The sequence below is a fragment of the Monodon monoceros genome, unplaced genomic scaffold (assembly GCF_005190385.1).
Source record: "Monodon monoceros isolate NGI ecotype Baffin Bay Population unplaced genomic scaffold, NGI_Narwhal_1 Super_Scaffold_13, whole genome shotgun sequence".
Lineage (NCBI taxonomy): Eukaryota > Metazoa > Chordata > Mammalia > Artiodactyla > Monodontidae > Monodon > Monodon monoceros.
In genome coordinates this window covers 50,085,420-50,105,087 of record NW_021703769.1, presented here as the reverse complement: position 1 = coordinate 50,105,087, position 19,668 = coordinate 50,085,420, and the positions used below count along the sequence as shown (strand labels likewise).

At 60.4% G+C, this 19,668-nt stretch overlaps 1 protein-coding gene across 3 annotated transcripts in view; it reads left to right on the top strand.

Moving 5' to 3' along the window:
* The window catches only part of PKD1 (polycystin 1, transient receptor potential channel interacting), a 47,486-nt gene that overhangs the window by 3,643 nt on the left and 24,175 nt on the right, over positions 1-19,668 (top strand). For all 3 annotated transcript variants that reach the window (XM_029219627.1, XM_029219626.1, XM_029219628.1), the window contains exons 2-12: positions 12,543-12,614; positions 12,735-12,806; positions 12,892-13,061; positions 13,408-14,079; positions 14,178-14,361; positions 15,518-15,738; positions 16,079-16,194; positions 16,605-16,731; positions 17,074-17,321; positions 17,828-18,583; positions 19,468-19,599. In XM_029219627.1, the coding sequence (XP_029075460.1) occupies positions 12,543-12,614; positions 12,735-12,806; positions 12,892-13,061; positions 13,408-14,079; positions 14,178-14,361; positions 15,518-15,738; positions 16,079-16,194; positions 16,605-16,731; positions 17,074-17,321; positions 17,828-18,583; positions 19,468-19,599 (2,770 nt within the window). The remainder of the gene's footprint in view (positions 1-12,542; positions 12,615-12,734; positions 12,807-12,891; positions 13,062-13,407; positions 14,080-14,177; positions 14,362-15,517; positions 15,739-16,078; positions 16,195-16,604; positions 16,732-17,073; positions 17,322-17,827; positions 18,584-19,467; positions 19,600-19,668) is intronic.

Here is a 19,668-nt window from a genome sequence, read left to right as displayed (position 1 = left end):
CGCTGATTAAAATATTGGGGCCTTAGGGTCTTCCATTGGCTGGGGGCACTCAGGGCCTCGCCCTTCCTCACCTGTGCCCCTAAATAATAGGGGAGTCTCTGGGAGACTCAGCGCCCGGGGCCTGCACAGGACATGGGTGTGAGGGAAGATGGACATCGGGGAGTAGACCCCTGGGCTTGGCGTGGGCCTGGTGTGTGTGTAACGTGTTAGATTGCAGGTGTCATGCACGTGGCTGCCTTGAGGGCTGGCGGGGCAGCGGAGGGGCCTGTCTCTGGGCCCTCACCAGAGGGAGGGCCTGGCTGCTGTGTGCCTGGCCCTGTGCCAGGGGTCTTCAAGGCCCACGTCTCTGAGGCTTTTATGACAGCAGAGCTAGTGTTAAACCAAAAGACAGATGATAAGGAGGAGGCCGTTTTGGAGGGGCTCCCTGGAAGGATCCCCAGTGTAGGTGACAGTGAAGCCAAGACTCAGTGCTCACGCAGGAGTCATGCAGGGGCTGGGAGAGAGCGTCCCAGATAGAGGGGACAGCCTGGTAGAGTCTCAGAGGTGCCAGGTGATGGAGGGGCGGGAGGTGGGGCCTCTATCGAGAGAGCAGGGGGGCAGCATTGAGGGACCCAGGAGAGAAGCATCATGATTGGCATCTTCTAGAAAGGACACTAGCTGGGGCGTGGAGACAGTGGGTTTCAGGAGGCCCTGGGTGTCCTGCGTACCCAGCTGGTCTCACCCTCACATTACCTGAGCTGCATATGATAGCTGGCACTTGGAAATGCAGACTAAGTGCACATGTAACATTAGTTTTGTGGTAAGACACAGACTGCAGATTTGTCTGAACTGTGGACAAGAGGGCACACACTGCCTTCTGTATAAGATCCCCTGGAAGGTCAGGCAGGTGAATGGGAAGGCTTCAGCTTCATCTGTGACACCTGGGGACATGAAGGGACCAACACCAGAGCATTCGCAGTGCCAGTAACCCTCAGGAGCCAGGCAGTAGCTGGGAGCAGTGAGGACAGCCACCATCCAGGAGGGTGAACACACCTGCAAAACGACTGCAGGGTGGGGAAAACATATGCAAACCATCTATCTGATGAAGGACTTGTAGCTAGAATACATAAAAATCTTTATGACTCAATGCTAAAAAATGGGCAAAAGATCTGAACAGATCAATCTCCAAAGGAGATACACAAATGACCAATAAGCACATGAAGAGATGCTCAGTGTCTAGCTTTCAGGGAAACACAAATCAAAATTACAGTGAAATACCACTTCATACCCACTGGGATGGCTGTCACCAAAAGACAGACAATAAGGAGTGTTGGTGAGAACGTGGGGAAATTGGAATCCTCGTGCACGGCTGGTGGGGATGTAGGACGGGGCAGCATTTTGGAAAACAGTATGGCAGCTCCTCAGAAGATTAAGCTAAGCATAGAGTTAGCATAGGGCCCAGCCATTCTCCTCTCAGGTGTATGTACACCCAAGAGACACGAAACCTACGTCCACACAAAAACTTGTACACAAGTGCCTGTAGCAGCATTATTCATAGTACCTGTAAGGTGGAAACAACTCAAGTGTCTATCAAGAGATGAATAGATACACAGAATGTGGTCTGTTCATGAAATATTATTCAGCCATGAAAAAGAATGAAGTACTGATACATGCTACAGGGTGGATGAGCCTTGAAAACATGTTCAGTGAAGGAAGCCAGACACAAAAAGCCACATGTTGCATGATTGCACTGATAAGAAATGTCCAGAACAGGCCAATCCATGTAGGCACAAGCAGACTAGTGTCTACAGCTGGGATGGGGGATGGGGGTGGGGGATGGGGGTGGTCAAGCATTGTGGGGTTTCTGTTTTGGGGGATGAAAATGTTCTGGAATTAGATGGTGGTGGTGGTTGCACAACCTTGAGAATATACTAAAAACCACTGAATTGTAAACTTTAGAAGGGTGAGCTTTATAGTATGTGAATTATAAAACAAATCTCTGAAGAAAATATCCCAGGGGTGCACCCCACTTCCGCAACCGCCTTGTCTTCTCCACGGTTGCCATGAGTAGGGACTCTCTGCTGAGCCCTTTTCTTGTGATGCGTTGCCCCAATGCAGTTGGGTTAGAACCACACTTGGTTCCATTTTACAGACCAGGAAACTGAGGCTCCCAGAGGTTGAGTCACTTCCTAGGGTCACGTGGCTGGTAGGTTGTGGCAGAGAGGTGATTTCATCAGCACGCTCTGGGACATATCCTTGGAACTGCATTCGGGGGCCTGGGGTACAGCACCAGTGACCTGCTTCGTCAGCAGACAGAGGTGGCGGTGGGGGCATCCCTGAGTGGGGCTGGGTTATGTTTGAATGGGACTAGGTGGGCTCTGGACTCAGGCCCCAGCTGCTTGCCTGGCCCTGCCCTCCCCAGCACTTCCCACCAGCTCCCTCCTTGAAATTCCCTTGGCTGTCCCTGCTCTGGTCCTCCCCACTGACTTTCTATTTGGTTCCAGGAGGGAGGCAAGGAACACAGGAGTAGGGGACTTAGGCTCTGGGTCAGACCTGGTTCACATCCCAGCTCCTCCGCTTCCTGTATGACCTTGGCTGAGTCACTCGGCCTCTCTGAGTTTCAGTTGCCTCACCTGAAAAATGGGTACCATGAGTGGATTAACCTTATGTGGTTGTGGGGCGTCAGAGGTGAGGGTGTATGGTGCACCCACGGGACTCAGTTAATGGTGGCCACGATAATCATAACTGTTGCCAGAGTGGCCCCCCAGTCCCTTCTCTGTGTTCTCAGAGCCCATTACCTTATACCCAAGCATTGGCAGGAGTTGGGCCCCTAGGACCTGCCCTGCCACAGAGCAGACAAAAAGCCTGAGGAGAGGTGCCCCTGAGCTGGTGCACATGTGCCCGTGACTGTGTTGCTCAGACCAAATGCTGCAGCAGATGGGAAACGCACAGATTAGCCTTGGGCAGGCAGGCTCCTACACACCCCTTGGCACCCAGTCCAGGAGGCCCCATGTTCAGAAGCCTTCCTGCCTCCTCTGGTCTGGCCTCAGAGGTGACTTCAACGCAAAGCCAGGTGGCTGTTGGGATGTGTCATGCCTCGCATGTTTCTCTTGTGTTTTTATCTGTTTTATGCATTTGTGTGTTCGATGCCTTCATGTGTGGATGTGTAACATGGTGAAGTTATGAGGCATAAACCGCACTGTGAGCTCTCGTGTACACCTTGTTCTGTGCCCTGAGCTGATGAGGCACCGTTGGAATCTGCGCACACTCGAGCTGCTCAGTGCTCCCCGTGGCTGCCCCGCTCACTGCAGCCCTCGTGTTTTCCCTTGAGGAGCTGACTGGTGCGGGCGCTTTCGGGTCAGGTGTGCCCAGCGTGCGCAGACTCGGTCTCCCTTTCCCAGATCTCTGCAGGCCTGTCCTGTGGCTTCCGCCTCGGAGGTTAGGTTCGGGCTCCTCTCTGGCTGTCTGCTGTCTTGTGACAGCCGGCCGGGTGGCGGTGCCGCCACCTTCGCCCCCCACCCGGGGGGCCTGTGCCATGTAGGTGGGTTTGTGGGGACCCTGGCTCCCGAGGGGGACCCCGGCTGGGGTTTGGTTTCAAGTGAGGAAGCCATTTTGGATGAGACACACATTTTCCTTTCCGGAACACTCTGCGGTGGCCAGCGCCACAACGGGAACCCAGCCGGGCCCAGCCCGCCGAGTGCTGGAATGAAAACACCCTGCTCCGGCCGCGCTGGGGCTCACCCTCCGTGCTGGCCGGCCAGGCCGCGTGCCTGCAGTCTCGCTGTCGGGCAATCGCAGCTGGAAAATGCGGCTCACGTCCTTTCTTCCCGGAACACCTCGTTCTTTATGGCTTGGCAGCTGTCTCTGCCGAAGGGCCCAGTGGTACCCAGCCGCCCATGCCAGGGAGGGGGCTACGTTTGGGGACCACAGTGGGCAGGGCTCTTTCTCCCTCTGAGGTGCCCATGGGCCCAGGCCTGGCAAAGTGTGTCCCCAGTTCTAGCAGGCCTGGAGTCCACTCTTGGATCCTATGGGGCTGCCCTGGAAAGGGCTCTGTCCTGAGGCAGGGCAGAAGCCAGCCTTGCCTTTTGGCTGAGGCGAGGAATGAGGGCCAGTGCTCTGGGCAAGGCTGAAAGCACCCGGGGCCTCCAGATCCTGCACCTCTAAACTGAGCCCTGTAGCCCAGTGGCCGTGCCCAGCGGCCGACTGGGTGACGGGATTGCTGGCCACGCTGGATGATGCTTCTGCCCCTGGAATTCTGGAGGCCATGTGCTGGCTCCCAGGCCAGGATGGGGAGAGCCCCGGCTACCTTTGTCCCTCACTGTTCGGACTCTTGGGAGCGACCACAGGGTGAGGAGGGCAGCCTCCTGGAGCCTCAGCGTTTCCATCTGTAGAAGGGGTCGGCACAGCCCCTGCCCTGGCTGGCTGTGACGGGCCAGAGTGCAGAGGGACATCCCAGCTGAAGGCAGCACCTGGGCGCCAGTGTCCATGGGTACTGGTCCTTTTCCTCCCCTTGCCCTGAAGAGTGGCCCCAAATCCCCAGCTGCAGGTGGAGGGGCAAGCTGGGCCCTCTCCTGGGAGGGTCCCCTCTTAGCCCTTCGCCACCCCCTGCCCCCAGTCTTATTAATGCCCTGATGGTGGCTGCCTCTTTGTAGGCTGATCTGGGAAGGCCCCTCTTCGGGGCTCCCTTCCTTGTCCTGGCCTGTAGTTCCAGGGGTTTCCTGGGCAGGGGATGTCACCACACCAGACGCCTGTGTCTCATCCTGGTGATGGTTCAGTCGTGGGATGGCCACGCCCGGTGAGGGAGCCCATAACATGCTCAGGGAAACACAGGCCACCTCCTATTCTGACGCCCTGGGACAAGGCGCCAGGGGGCTCTCGCAGGCCTTTCCCTGTCTTTGAGGTCCAGACCCCCCTTCTGGGCCCTAGTTTGGCGCCAGATGGGGGTGGGTGGCTTGGGCTGGCCCCTCCATGCCCCTTGCGCCAAGAGCCTGCCCCCTGCCCACCCCTGCAGCTCACCCTCTCCGCATGTTTTTCTTCAGATAGGCTCTCTCTCCAAAACTTGAATTCATTAATTTAAACATCATCATTTCCGCCCCTGGAAGCCAGCCTCTCTCACCATAAATAGAAGGGAATGAAGACAGAGTGAGGTTACTAGACTCAAACTGACCCACCCCGTCCCACTGCCAAAAGGAGCCGTTACCGCGGCGTCGAGTGGGGGCACTGGGAGCCGAGCATGTGGGTGGGGTCTGGACCAGCCTGTGGGGTCCCAGGGCACCGGGACCAGCCTGTGGCCTCTCATCCCTTCTGCCTCAACCTGGCTCCTGAGGGGATATGTTGGGGGTCCCCCGTGGCTGGGCTGAGGGAAGCCTGTTTCCCTGGAGCCCTGGGGCCTCCATGGAGAGGACAGGGCAGCTGAAGCTGCATTTCTGGAAGCCCAGCGAGAGCGGGAAGCAGGAGCCCTAGGCCTCGGATGGGGAGTGGGGGGCCTTCTCCTGCCACAGCTCTGTCCTGTCCTGCCAGAGGGAGGAGGCAGCTGCTGGCTCGGGCAGAGTGGTTACGTAACATCTGCAGGCGGCCTCTCCGGAGCCCATTCCCCCCCAAGCCCTGTTTCCAGCGTGGCGGCCAGCGCCGGGTGGGGTGCTGGGCTGGGGCCTGGTGCTCGCCTCCACTGCTGACCACATGCGTCTGGAATGTGCAGATGTTTCCTTGGGGGCTCCGGCTGGCCCCCAGACCCCGCCTGGCATCTGGACTGGGGAGCAGGCACCCTGGCCACTCCCCTGCCTTGACAGAGAAGGAGACTGAGGCTGCTTGGGGCTGCAGGGCAGGGTCCTGGCTTATCTGCAGCCTCCGTTTCCTCAGCTCTAGGAGGCACTGCACTTGGAGCCACCCAGGGCTCAAAAGTGACCTCTCCTTGGCCTCCACCTCACACACCTCTTCCCACTCGGCTTTATCTAACACCCCCCTCCCCATCTCTCCCTGTTGGGCCCTGAGACACCCTTCCCTGCCCCTCTGCGAGAACTAGGATGTGAGCAGGGGCTGAGCCCTGTGTGGGGAGGTCAGGGGGAGCCACCATTGTCCACAGGATGGGGGCCCCTCAGCACCTTCCGCTGGACACCTCCAGCTTGGTGGTGGAAGCAGGGGTTCTCCCCCACCCCCAGCTCCAGCTCGGAATAGGAAAGATCGGAGCCAGAAGGACACACTCCCCCGGGAGGCTGGATGTCTGATTTGGAAGGCAGGGGGAGTTGGGGCAGCCCAGTGCTGGGGGCAGACTGGGCTCTCCAGTGACAGCTGGGCACTGTGGGAAGAGGAGAAGGAAGGCCCAGGTGTGGGGGTAGAACAGGGGTCTTCACTCCTCCCCCAACACACTTACCTGTTTCGGGTCAGGAGGGGGAACAGGAGGGGACGAGCCAGGTATGAGAAAGCCCCCATCTCCATCCAGTGCTGTGGGCTAGCCTCGTCCCTGGTGCCCAGGGAGGTGACACGTGTCTTGTGCTGTTGTGGGTGTGTGCCTGTCCCCAGGTGGTGTGTGTGGTCCCCAGGTCACCCCTCCCCCTGAGCTGGCCTGACCCCTCCAGACTTGGGGTCCCTGGAAGCTGCTGGCTTGGGCCTTGGAGGGGTCTGGGAGGGTCCACATGGCCAGAGGGTGGACCCTGCTTGGCCTAGGACCTCTTGGGTGCTAGCTCTCTTCCCAGTGGGGGCTGGCTGCTGTGGTGCTTAGCCAGCCTCTGCTGCTTCTGCCAGCTCTGCTCGGCTCCTTGCGCTCCTTTAGGTGGCTCCCTGGGCTTGCTGTGTTCCCCACCGCCCCGCTTTGTAAGAGAGAACCTGAGTGGGGGGCAGGGCGTCAGTGACTATGATGATGTCACGGGGGGGTGCAGTGGAAACCTGAGGGGCTGGGGGTGGGATGGGGCTGGCCCACAGCAGCCTTGGCATTCCCCCAGAACAGTGACGGCAAAAGCAGATGGAGGGACTTCCCTGGTGGCGCAGAGGTTAAGAATCTGCCTGCCAATGCAGGGGATTGGTCCGGGAAGCCCTGGTCCGGGAAGATCCCACATGCTGCAGAGCAACTAAGCCCGTGTGCCACAACTATTGAGCCTGCGCTCTAGAGCCCGTGAGCCACAACTACTGAAGGCCGCGTGCCTAGAGCCCGTGCTCCGCAACAGGAGAAGCCACCGCAGTGAGATGCCCGTGCACCGAAACAAGGAGTAACCCCCGCTCGCTGCAACTAGAGAAAGCCTGTGCACAGCAATGAAGACCCAACGCAGACAAAAATAAATAAATTAAAAAAAAATAAATTTATAAAAAAAAAAGAATCCACCTGCTAATGCAGGGGACACGGGTTTGATCCCTGGTCCGGGAAGATCCCACATGCTGTGGAGCAACTAAGCCCGTGCGCCACAACTACTGAGCCTGCACTCTAGAGCCCGCGAGCCACCACTACTGAGCTCATCTGCCACAACTACTGAAGCCTGCGCGCCTAGAGCCCGTGCTCTGCAATAAGAGAAGCCACCACGATGAGAAGCCTGCGCGCTGCAACAAAGAGTAGCCCCGCTCACCGCAACTAGAGAAAGCCCATGCGCAGCAACGAAGACCCAACGCAGCCAAAGATAAATTTATTTTTATAAAAAAGCAGATGGAGATGTGGAAAAGTGGCTGTTCAGGGCCTTGAGGCCAGGTGAGGACTCCACCAGTGTCTGCCTCCAGAGGCCCTCCTCCAGTGTCCTCTCTGCACCCCCACCACACTGTTACCCGTGGCACGCCCCTTACGGATGCTCCGAGGCAGCCCTGGCCTGTGGTGATGCACCTGGCTTTTGTCCTGGTTCTGCCTTCAGGCCGCAGGAGCTTTGCCGGGCAGGGTCTTTCTCTGCACTGTGGGCCCTGACCAGGCCCAGGTGAGTCCTGGGGAGAAGGGGCTCCCTGGAGCTGGGAGCATGGGGAGCACGTGGCCAGCACTCATGACGGGGTGAGGCTGTCTTCGTCAGTCGGGGGGAAAGCCTCCCGGGGGCAGCTGGGCCAGGCCAAGCTGGATAGAAGACTTAGCTGGGCCCAGGATGGCCAAGAGCCATGGGCCAGTAAGGCCAGGGATGATGGTGTCCTGCCAGGGTGGGCGTTGGCTGGGACACTGAGGTAGACCCGGCTCCCTCCTCCTGCCCTGGTTTTTCTGGCACCACAGATGGCTCCCCGCAGCTGCCGCTAATGACGGATTTTCCAGAAAATGGGATGTGGAAAAACATTGTAGGGATTTTCCTTCTTTCCTCTTCTGCTTGAGGCCCTGGCTGGGGAGCTGTCCCTGGTGCCCCTGGTGGGTGTCTCATGCTTGCACTCACCCTTGTGTCCCACTGTCCCCCAGTCCCCGTCTCTGGATCATCTGACTGCCTAGGGCTTTTGCTTCTGGGCCCCTGCAGCTCTACTCAGAGGCACGGATTCCACAGCTGTCCTCCCTTTAGCCTCAGAGGAGCCCCTGCTTGAGTCTCACTGAAGTTTCTCATGGCACAGCCGTCCCCACTTGGTGCGTTGTACTTGACATTGGGTGGAGTCTGTCTGCCTTTCCCTGGTCTCCTGGCCTGCCTCACCCCACCGCGGGGATGGTGTGGATGCCCCAGCAGCCCACCTCTGGGCACACATGCTCATGTGCAGTGGTAGAGGGCCTTGCCCTGTACTGGGAGACACCATGTGTGTGTCTCTTTTTTTTTTTTTTTTAAAGCAGATGAGACTGTCCCAAATTGTTTATTAGGTAGGAGTTTTACAAGCATTGCTTCCGTTAGCAGTAACAGCAGTGCTGGAGAGCGTTATGCCTTCTCCAGGCTGCACGGCGAGAGCCTCACCATGCTTTGGTGATCCGCTGGGTGTCAGGATTTCTTCTTGTAGCTTTATGGAACGGATCAGTGAGGATAAACTCAAAGAATTTGTATGTGGAATCTTCGCCAACCATTAAGAATCCAGGGCTCTGCGGCCGTGCATTGGCATCGTGCTCACTCCTCAGCAACAGACTAAAGGCTTTGAGCGAACTTCACTGGCTTAACACAGTGATGCGCAGGCGCCATGGGCTCCCTTAGGCCTGGGCGGCTGCAGCTGCCATGCCACACGCAAATCCTGTGTCTCCTATATCCTGCTGGGCCTGGTCTCCCAGTCTGTGCGCTGGATCGGCCGGCCGGGGTTGGGCGGGGCTGCTGTGGAGGGCACGGAGCACCCCGGAGGAAGGCCGACTGCTGCCTCCCCCACTGCTCTTGGCTTGCTTGTGAGCGCCCAGCTTGGCTTACCCAGTGGCACCGCCAGATGGAAGGGGGAAGCTAGGCTCCGTTGTGAGGGGCAGAGGTGACCCTGCCAGAGGGTCCTGTCACTATGTCCCCTGGCCCCCAAGGGCCTCTCTGCTTCTGGAGTTCCTGGGACCCATGCTCTGGGCATGGGCTCCCTGTCACGCAGCCTTTGGGGGAAGGGACCTGCGTGCGCGCGCACACACCCGCCAGTATCCAGATGGGAAACCCAGCTGCTCAGTGAGGTTGTCTGGGACCCCTGGCTCGGGTGAGTCGGGTGGGGCTCCAGCCTTGAGCCCACTGTCAGTGGACCGTGCTGCTTCTTGGAGTGGAGGAGGCCTTGCCTTGACCTCCCCGGTTGGTGTGGCTGCTGGCCCCCCTTGCCCAGCCCCTCGCCGTCTGCTCCCCTCTGAAGCCCCCGCTCTAGGTCCTGCTGGGCATCCTGTCTGTCCCCTCCTGCACCGACTTTCTCCTGCTTGAAGAGCAGAATGAAAGTGTGGGAAATGGAGGGGCCTGCCTGCTCTCAGGAGTGGGGTTATTACCGTGCATCCCTCCAGTGCTTTCTTTAGAGTCTGAACAGTCACGGGGAGCGGGGGGACTGCATCTTGCAGCTGCATTTCTCCTGCCTCTGTGGCTAAGCGGGTGTGTGAGCCACACCTGCTGACCAGCTCCTGTCACATCTCATGGGTGAGGGGAAAGACGTCTGTGCCTCGGGGCGTGCATGTGGCTGTGCTGGTGCCCAAAGCAGTTGAACTCTCAGGGCATGCGGCGTTACTGGGTGGCACCCACACGGCCGTTTTGCGCTTGTTGCCGGGATAGAGCCTTTGCCAAATCAGGTGTCCCCCCAGCCTGCACAGTCAGGCCACTGGTCAGAGCAGCGATGGGGCTGCAGGTCCTCTGGGCTGAAGCCTCTGTCCCCATGTGGTCCCAGCAGGAGCTGCAGCCCCAGCCCTGACCCTGTGGGACCCCTGTCCAGTCTCAGAGGTCCCGCTGCTGGGAGGACCCTGCCCCTTGCAGCTATGTAGCTCTTTTGACTGTGCCCGAGGTTCTACTCACAACCCTTCTTGAGGAAGCCCTCGATTCAGGGGAGAACTTTGGTCTTGCCCACCTTTGCCCACCTACTGCCTGTACCCTCCTGCCTGAGGCCTTATGATTTGGAGGCTGCCTGTGGCCTGCTGCCTCCCCAGGCAGGCTGCAGCCAGCATCAGCTGAGCATGTCATGTCCACATGCCGTCCACTCAGTGCCAAGTCTCCCGATGGCTGCCCCCTATGCAGAGGGAGAGACCAGGCTCCCAGGGGTTAGCTGAGTGCGTCCACAGTCCCCCTTTCCTCACTCCCTTGGTGGGGGCCAGAGGGGGACAGGAGCCCCTTTGGGCCTGGCTTCCCTCATATCACCTGCAGGCAGGTGGTACCTCTCCAGAAGTCCCCCAGGTGGCCACCTGGCTGTGTTGGAAGCCAGGATCACGTGAGCAGCCCGACTGAGAACTGGGCCCCAGCCCTTGGCCCCCAGCCAGTATTTGGGTATAGGTGGCCATGAGGCCCCATGTGGATAGCAGGTCCCCAGGAAGGAGCAGTGGTCAGGGGCTGGGGTGGGGGCCATTTCCTGAGCCTCATTCCAGAAGTGGTCCTGGACATTGTGAGCCAGGCAGAGGTATCATACCAGGCCTCCCAGCACCACCCCTGGGCATGGTCTTGGGGTCTGGGCTGGCACTCAGGCCCCTGGCTTCCAGGAGGGCCTTGTCTTCACACCAGCTAGTTCTTATTCAGTTCTTGTTGTATGTGGGGCAGCTGGAGAGAGCAAAACCCGTTCCAGAGGGTGGCTGATGGAGCTGGGCTTCAGGACACCCCTCAGGCTGCCACGGGAGCTCGGATTAGAGGGACTGAAGTCTGGGCGGGTGCCCAGGGATGGGGGTCTGGACCAAGCTGTGGCTCGGGTAGGGTGGGGGAGTCTGAATGTTTTAGGAGCTGGGTTGACAGGACCTGGAGACAGATAGGCCTGAAGGAGGCATTGACAGGCCAGGGAAGGGCAGGCCTGGTGAGAGGCATTCTGGGGACATCAGAGGGCCAGAGTGACACCTGGAAGGGCAGAGGCTCCAAGGGTGGGAGGCCCAGGCCTCGTCAGTTTGGAGACTATGGCGGGAGGTATAGACCTGTGGGAGCACAGGGAGGCCTGGGGGGAGTGGCGACTGGAGGTGTCCACTGAGTCAGGCTGGTCCAGGGTCCCTGCCCAGGAGGTAGACGGGCCGGGTGACTGGCCTCCACCTCTATGCCGGGCGGGGAGGTGGAATTGTTGGCTAGAGAGTGTATCCTCGGAAAGACTCGAGAGGGGCTGGGGTCATGTAGTCATTGGAGTGTAGTCACTGGTGTGTCACCACCACGTCACCTGCACTGGGGGTGATGGTAGACAAAAAGTGCTGTTGTTCTGTTTTCATGGTGTTTCTCCAGTTATGAGACCGGGTGTTTTTCTGTGTATCTGTGACATTTGTATATCTTTCGTTAATCTTGCCTGTTTTCATCTTTGGCCTTTTTCTCCCCCCTGGAGTAGCTTGCTTTCTTTATGGTTTGTTAACAGCATATGTGGAAAGGGGATTATGGGCCTTTAATCCATCATCTAAATTGCTAGTGCTTTTCCCAGCTTGTAGTTTGTTTTCTGATTTTATGATATTTTGTGTGTAAGTTGCATGTTTTTGTGCAGTTGGATCTTTCGGCTTTTGATGTTTTATTTCTGCTCATAGTTTCATGCTTTGAGAACCCGTGACTCTTCTCCCATGTCTTGCACCACGTTCGGTTCTCTGATATGGTTCTGTTGACCTTGAGGGCCTGGGATTATGGAGATCCAGCTCTAACTCTGGTGCCCAGACCCCAGAGACTTAGCACGGGCTGTCAGTACTGCTCTGCTATGGGGTCGTCCACCAGAGCCCCCTTCCCGTTTGTGTGGTCTGTGCCACATTCCCCCCACCCTCCAGCTGGTAGCAGCTGGGCCCCTGGCCCTGGAAACCCCTGGGCTTCCTTGTGTGTTCTGAACCCTGTGTGGAGGGGTGAAGCCTGCCCTACATGGTGCAGTCCTGCTGGGCGAGGGGGCAGGGGGTGGGAGGGGAAGGGGCAGGGCATGGATGGAGTGCTGAGGGGCCAGCTCTCTCCTGCCTCGGGCTCTCCAGATGAGAGTTCATTCAGGTCTTCCACCTCTGGCCCTGGGAAGAGGGAACTCAGAAGGTGGGAGGCTGCAGCTGGAGAGCATCTGAGGTGGGCCCAGGTGGACTCTGTGCCATGCCTTGGGCCCCAGCACTGACCTGCAGCTGCTTTGCTCTCTAGAGATGTCTCCCACAACCTGCTCCGAGCACTGGACGTCAGGCTCCTGGCGAACCTCTCGGCGCTGACGGAGCTGTGAGTGTCCCCTCCAGGGCCGCTGCGGGATTCCACGCAGTGGGCGGGTGGCGGCTGCCTGTCATTGTTGCGGTTGAGGGGGCTCGCGTCAGACCATGTCGAATCTCTCCTTTCTTCTAGGGACATAAGCAACAACAAGATTTCTACATTAGAAGAAGGAATATTTGCTAATTTATTTAATTTAAGTGAAATGTAAGTTTTGTTGGTTTTGGTGGCTGTTGGCAGCTGGGCCCGTGGCCCCCACACCTGCCCTCTGAGCCTGCCCCGCCCCCTGCAGAAACCTGAGCGGGAACCCGCTGGAGTGTGACTGTGGTCTGGCCTGGCTGCCGCGCTGGGCAGAGGAGCAGCAGGTCCGTGTGGTGCGGCCTGAGGCAGCCACGTGCGCTGGGCCCGGCCCTCTGGCCGGCCGGCCCCTCCTCAGCGGCCCCCTGTTGGACAGCAGCTGTGGTGAGTGCAGGTGGGCGGGACACACTTGGTCCCTCCCTGCCGGGCAGCTTGGCCAAGCAGCCGGCGGGAACCCTGCCGGTTTTCAGGGGTCTCCAGCCTATGGTGGCAGATGGGGATTGGGGAACAGCTGCACGAGAGAAATAATTACAGGGGCTAGGACAGACTGACTGGGGGAGGGGTCGCAGAGGCCCTCTGGACCAGGGGACCACGTGGGTGTGAGGCGGGGAGACCAGTCTGGGGGTGGGGGTGAGCGCCACGCAGCTGTTGGAGGGTCAGAGATGATGTGATCTGGGGTGTAGAATGGGGTGGGGTGCACCCTCAGGACCAGCCTGCCTGCCCCTTCCAGGTGAGGAGTACGTCGCCTGTGTCCCTGACGACAGCTCGGGCGCCGTGGCGCTGGTGGCTTTCTCAGCTGCCCATGAGGGCCCGCTGGCCCCCGAGGCCTGCAGTGCCTTCTGCTTCGCGGCTGGCCGGGGCCTCGCGGCCCTCTCAGAGCAGGGCAGGTGCCTGTGCGGGTTGGCCCGGCCTCCCAATGCCTCTTCGGCCTGCCTACCCTCCTGCTCCAGCCCCCCACTGCCCCCCGCCCCCACCTGCCGGGGGCCCACCCTCCTCCAGAACATCTTCCCTGCCTCCCCAGGGGCTGCCCTGGTGGGGCCCCAAGGACCTCTGGCCTCTGGCCAGCCCGCAGCCTTCCACGTCACTGCCTCACTGCCAGTGAGCTCCACGCGCTGGGACTTCGGCGACGGCTCCCCTGAGGTGGACATTGCTGGCCCGGATGCCACTCACCACTATGTGCTGCCTGGGCGCTATCCCGTGACGGCCGTGCTGGCCCTGGGGGTCGGCTCTGCTCGGCTCTGGGCAGAGGTGTGGGTGGAGGCGGCTCCCGTAGCCCTGGAGCTCATGTGTCTGGCCTCTGTGCATAGCGACGAGACCCTGAAGCTTGGCGTCCGAAACCGTGGCGGCTCTGGCCTCGAGGCCACCTACAGCATTGTGGCCCTGGGCGAGGAGCCAGCCCGAGGTGGGGCCGCCCCGCCCCTGGGCCTGAGTCGGGGTGGGTGGGGCAGCCCTGGTTGGGCACACATCGATGCCCCGTCTCTCTGTTCTCTGACCCCCCAGTGGTGCATCCGCTCTGCCCCTCGGACACTGAGATCTTCCCTGGTAATGGGCGCTGCTACCGCCTGGTGGTGGAGAAGGCGGCCTGGCTGCAGGCACAGGAGCAGTGCCGGGCCTGGGCCGGGGCCGCCCTGGCTATGGTGGACAGTCCTGCCGTCCAGCACTTCCTGGTCTCCCGCGTCACCAGGTGCCTGCCCAAATGCCGCTGGTCCTCGGAGAGGCTGGGAGTTCGGGGGAGGTCCCCAGAATGCTGGGGTGGGGATGGATCATGAGCACATTGGGGTGTCTGGAGGTGCTGTGTCCAGCCAGCCAGCCTGGCTCTGGGGATAAGGAGCCATGTTGTGCCCACGTGTGGCCATTCCTATCAGCTCTCTCGGCTCAGATGTGGACACGGGGGTGCCCACTGTGGGAGGTGCACCCCCGGCCCTGTATCCTGCCCCCACTGTCCCATTCTGGGCCCCTCCTGGCAGGGACCGGGGAGGTTCTGGTGTGACCACGTAGGCTGCACTTCCTCCTGCTGCTCCCCCCTGGGTGGTCACTGCTGCCAAGCGCTGCCCATGCACGAGGAGCCTCTTGGACGCTCTGGCTGCCCAGGCCTGTGGGGGCATGCGCTCTGTAGTGGTCACCATAGGTGGCCCCGCCTGGTCTCTACTCAGCCCTTAGCACCTGCAATGGCTAGGGGGCGGGATGGGGTGGAGGCTGGCCCCCCTCCTCTCCCAGGGTCCCTGTGTGGGAAGGGACTGATTGGACTGTGGGTCACCCTGGACTTCCCGAGGGGAAATCGAGGCCCATAGCAGTCAAAGCCCTTGCCCAAGGTCACGTGGTTCCCAGGTAGTAATGCAGCCCCAGCACCCAGCTCTGATCACAGCACCTCAGCCACCCCTGCTGCCTGTCCCTCTGTCTGACCCTGTCCCAATATTTGTCCCTGTCCTTGTATCTACAAGCCCTGCCTCCAGGAGGGTCTCTCTGCCCTGGCAGAGCTGTGGGAAGTAGCCTGTTTTGGGGCTGATATGTGGGTGTCTTTGTCCCCAAATGCCACACCTGGATCCTCACCTCTGGGCACACACAGGTCTACGTGGCCCTGGGCCAGAGTGAGGTGGAGCTCCGTGAGGGTCTCAGCTGGGCCCCTGGCCCCATGGGATGGGTGATTGGGTGGGCACTGGTGTGGGCCTTGCTTGCCAAGTCATGTATGAGCCTCAGTTTCCCCATTTGGAAAGTGAGGACAGGCAGAGCCTGCCTGACAGGCTGCTCTGAGGAGGGTGCCCCCAGAGAGAGGGCAGAGGGAGGGGTGCTTGTCTCTGGGGAGCCCCTGAGCACCTGCTCTTCCCTCTGTCTGCCTGCAGGAGCCTGGACGTGTGGATCGGCTTCTCGGCTGTGGAGGGGGTAGAGGTGGGCCCAGCGCCGCAGGGTGAGGCCTTCAGCCTGGAGAGCTGCCAGAACTGGCTGCCTGGGGAGCCGCACCCTGCCACAGCTGAGCGCTGCGTGCGGCTCGGGCCTGCTGGGCAGTGCAACACGGACCTGTGCTCGGCACCGCACAGTTACGTCTGTGAGCTGCGGCCCGGAGGTGCGCTGGGGCCCCTGGGAGGCTGGGGAGCACCTGCTGCCCTGGCCCAGGACACCCCTCCTCCAAAGCATACAGGGTCCCTTGGCCACCCTGGGAGCTCCTCCCATCCTGGCCAGGACAGCTGCCCCTAGCACCCCAGTTCATTCCTTAGCTGTTCAGTGTTTGTTAGGTGTTTGCTGAGTGTCTACTGTCCCGGACTGAGCCCACACTGGACAAAACAGGTGGAGGGAGCCAGGGGCTACTGCCAGGTGGCTCAGTCCCAGGTCTGATCCCACCCTGGGCCCCCAACACACTCCTCCTCGGCCTGGGAACAGCACCTCATTGCACACTTGCACCACAGGCCCTGTGTGGGACGCAGAGAACTTCCTCGTGGGAGCACCCAGTGGGGACCTGCAGGGGCCCCTGAGCCCCCTGGTGCAGCAGGAGGCCCTCACAGCCCCCCGGGAGCCCGTTGAGGTAGGCTGGCCTTCCAGGTTTCTTGCCCTCGCTGTTGCAGTTCCCTTTAAAAAACAAGAAGCCTTTTTCTGGGCCTTATTAACATTCTGTGTCTAGTAGAGTCAGTGCAGAGGGGAGTAGCACCCAGGCCTGGCATCGGGAGAGCTCTGAACGCTCCTGAGCCTTTTCTCTTGGTGCTTGGGGATTTTTTAGAAATGAAGGTACAATTCCTGTTGCTCACAGATGGTTTTGACCTAATTTTTTTCTCCTGAGTGACATTGTCTCCCACTGTGTGAAATGAGGCCAGTGGGGGCCTCTTGAAGGCCCATCTGATGGCTCCTCCCCTCTGACCTGGTGGGTGTTTGGGCATCGGGGTGGGGCCGGCTGAGGGCCGGGGTCGGTGGAGCTGAGTGGCCCCCCTGCCCGGGCAGGTGATGGTGTTTCCTGGCTTGAGCCCGAGCCGTGAAGCCTTCCTCACTGCTGCCGAGTTCGGGACCCCGGAGCTCGGCGGGCCTGCCCAGCTGCGGCTGCAGGTGTATCGAGCCATGCGAGGAACAGGTGGGACTCCATCCTGGCAGTGGGACCTGGGAGGCTCGAGCAGCCTCTTTGCACTGTGGTGTCTGCTGGTCCCTTGCCCACTGGACTGGTCTCCAGCCTCAAGGTGGACAGTGGGGTCCACAGAGATGCCAACTCATGCTGGGGATCCCAAGGATGGGTTTGGTGGGGAACTTGCTGGGGCTGTGGACTCACCGGGGTTAGTCAGCTGGCCTGGTGTGGGGAGGGTTAGAGGAGTGATGGTGGGGGCTGGGTACACTGCCTGGCGAGACCTCATGTCGTAGCAGGGCGTCCTTATGATCTGTTAGCAAATTGGGGTACCTGACACCCCTCCTTTCCTTGCAGGGGCCCCAGGAAACAGCAGCGAGCCCCAGAGTAGGTCCCTGGAAAACAGGACTGAGCCCATCCCTACATGCACACCAGAAGGACACCCGTGCCCCAGATCCAACATCTGCCTGCCTCTGGACACCCCCTGCCACCTTCGGGCCTGTGCCAACGGATCCACATCAGGGCTGGGGCTCCCTGGGGTCTCCTATGCATTGTGGAAAGAGTTCCTCTTCTCTGTGCCTGCGGGCCCCCCCGCCCAGTACTCGGTGTGTATCACTGGCCTAGGTGCCTTCTGCCTCCCCATCAAACACAAACAAAATGCAGATTGTTCTGCACAGCCCTCCAGGTCCCCTAACCCACCCGCCTCCCGCCTCGGCCATGCTCTCCTCCTCTGCCAACCGTGAGAAGCTCCTGCCCCAGGGCCTTTGCACTTGCCTTTTAAGGAGGACTCTTCCCCTCTCTGGGCAAGGCTGGCCAGTGTCCAGAAGTCCCTCCCTTGTCTGGGGAAGCCCCACCCCTGCCTGCATCCTCTCTGCCCTGTGTGTTTCGTCTGTCCCCATCTTGAGTGCCTTGGAGGTCCCTGTGAAGCCTGGTGGTGTGTGAGTGAATGAGGAGTGTTGAGACCCCTGTAGGGGGTGACTGGGTTACCCCAGGGGGGTTCTGCAGCCCGCTGGAGCCCCTGGCCCAGTGCTGCCTACAGGCCCCTGACCCACTGTGAGGACCTGACACAGGCCCAACCCCCTCTCCTGTATTCCTACCCCCTCTCCTGTAGGTCACCTTCCACGACCAGGACAGCCCCCTGCTCCCTGGTGACCTCATCAGCTTGCAGCACGATGCCGGACCGGGTGCCCTCCTGCGCTGCCCCCCAGCACTCGGCATCCCTGGCTCCGAGGCCCCGTACTTCTCCACCAACGTCTCAGCCTGGCTGGCCCACCTGCCTGCCAAGCTGGAGGCGGCCCCGGCTGGCCCTGCCTGTGCCCTGCGGCTGCTTGTTGCCACAGAGCGGCTCACCCCTCTGCTGGGCCTGAGCCCCAACCCAGGGCTGCGGCGGCCGGGGCGCTATGAGGTCAGGGCCACAGTGGGCAACAGCGTGTCCAGGCACAACCTGTCCTGCAGCTTCAACGTGTTCTCCCCGGTGGCAGGGCTTCGGGCCATCTACCCGGCCCCCTACGACGGCCGCCTCTACATGCCCACCAACGGCTCGGCCTTGGTGCTCCAGGTGGACTCCGGCACCAACGCCACGGCCACTGCACGCTGGCCTGGGGGCAACGTCAGTGCGCCCTTCGAGGCTGCCTGCCCTGCCACTGTGGCTGCCCTGGTGCCTGGCTGTGCCCACGAGGCCAATAGCACCCTGTTCTCAGTGCTGGCACTGCCCGGGCTCAGCGAGGGCGAGCACGATGTGGAGGTTGTGGTGGAGAACGGTGCTGGCCGGGCCAACCTCAGCCTGCGGGTGAAGGCTGAGGAGCCCATCCGAGGTCTCCGCGCCACGCCCAGCCCTGAGGCCCGAGTGCTGCAGGGTGTCCTGGTGGTGAGTGTGGGCCCTGCCCCCCGCCCCTCCCTGAGACAAGGTGCCTATGCAGAGGGTGGCCTCTCCCCAGCGAGGAGAGCGCTTGGCTGCCAGGGACAGTGGGCTCAGTGTCGGTTTCTGGGCAGGTCCTGTTCAGTGGCTCCTCAGATGGTTCGTTAATTCCTAAGTTACTGGGGAAGTCACCTGTGAAACAGTTGCTCTGAAAATGCTTCTTTTTGCTCTCACATTTCCTGCACGAATTGTCGAACTCTCCACCCACCTCTGACCTTGCTGATCCTGGGTGTGTTTTTGGGGCCCTGCTGTGTTCCCACCTGGCTAAAGTGAGCGCTTTTTGAGGTTGGGATCTGATGCCACCCGGCCACTGTTGGTGCCACTCCGGGAGTGGCTGTCCCTGTCCCTGTCCTGGGAGTACCCACCTCACATAAGGCAGCCACCAGTTCTGCAGCCTTAGCACAGGAGCTGTTGGGTGGTTGTGTCCCCTTCCCCGGCTTCCCTGTTCACACCTGTTCTATCACGTGACTCAGGTAAACATTCAGAACCATGAGGCCCATTGAGACTCACGTGCCTTCCCAAACGGCACTGTGCTGTCCAGCTACGGGGGCCTGAGCAGGAGCCCTGGGATGGGGGTGCACAGACTGAGGTGGGTTGGCCCAACCCAACGGGTGTTGGGTTTATTTTACAGATGAAGAAACTGAGGTACAGAGAGGTCAGGATGTAACCAAGCCCAGGCTCAGCCCCGCACTATGTGGCCTCCTTAGCCTAGAGGGAAGCCCCATAGGGAGCTATGTCCAGGCGGATAGACGTGGGTTGAGGGCACAGTTGGTCCCCCAAAGACCCTGGGCTGGGGCAGGGCCATGGCCAGCTGACGCTGTGCCCTTCCGCAGAGGTACAGCCCCGTGGTGGAGGCTGGCTCGGATGTGGTCTTCCGCTGGACCATTGATGACAAGCAGTCCCTGACCTTCCACAATGTGGTCTTCAACGTCATCTACCAGAGCGCCGCCGTCTTCAAGCTCTCGGTGGGCGGGGGGCGTGGGCACAGGGTGGAGAGTAGGGTGGGGGTGGGTGGGGCGGGGGCTGGGCTGTCT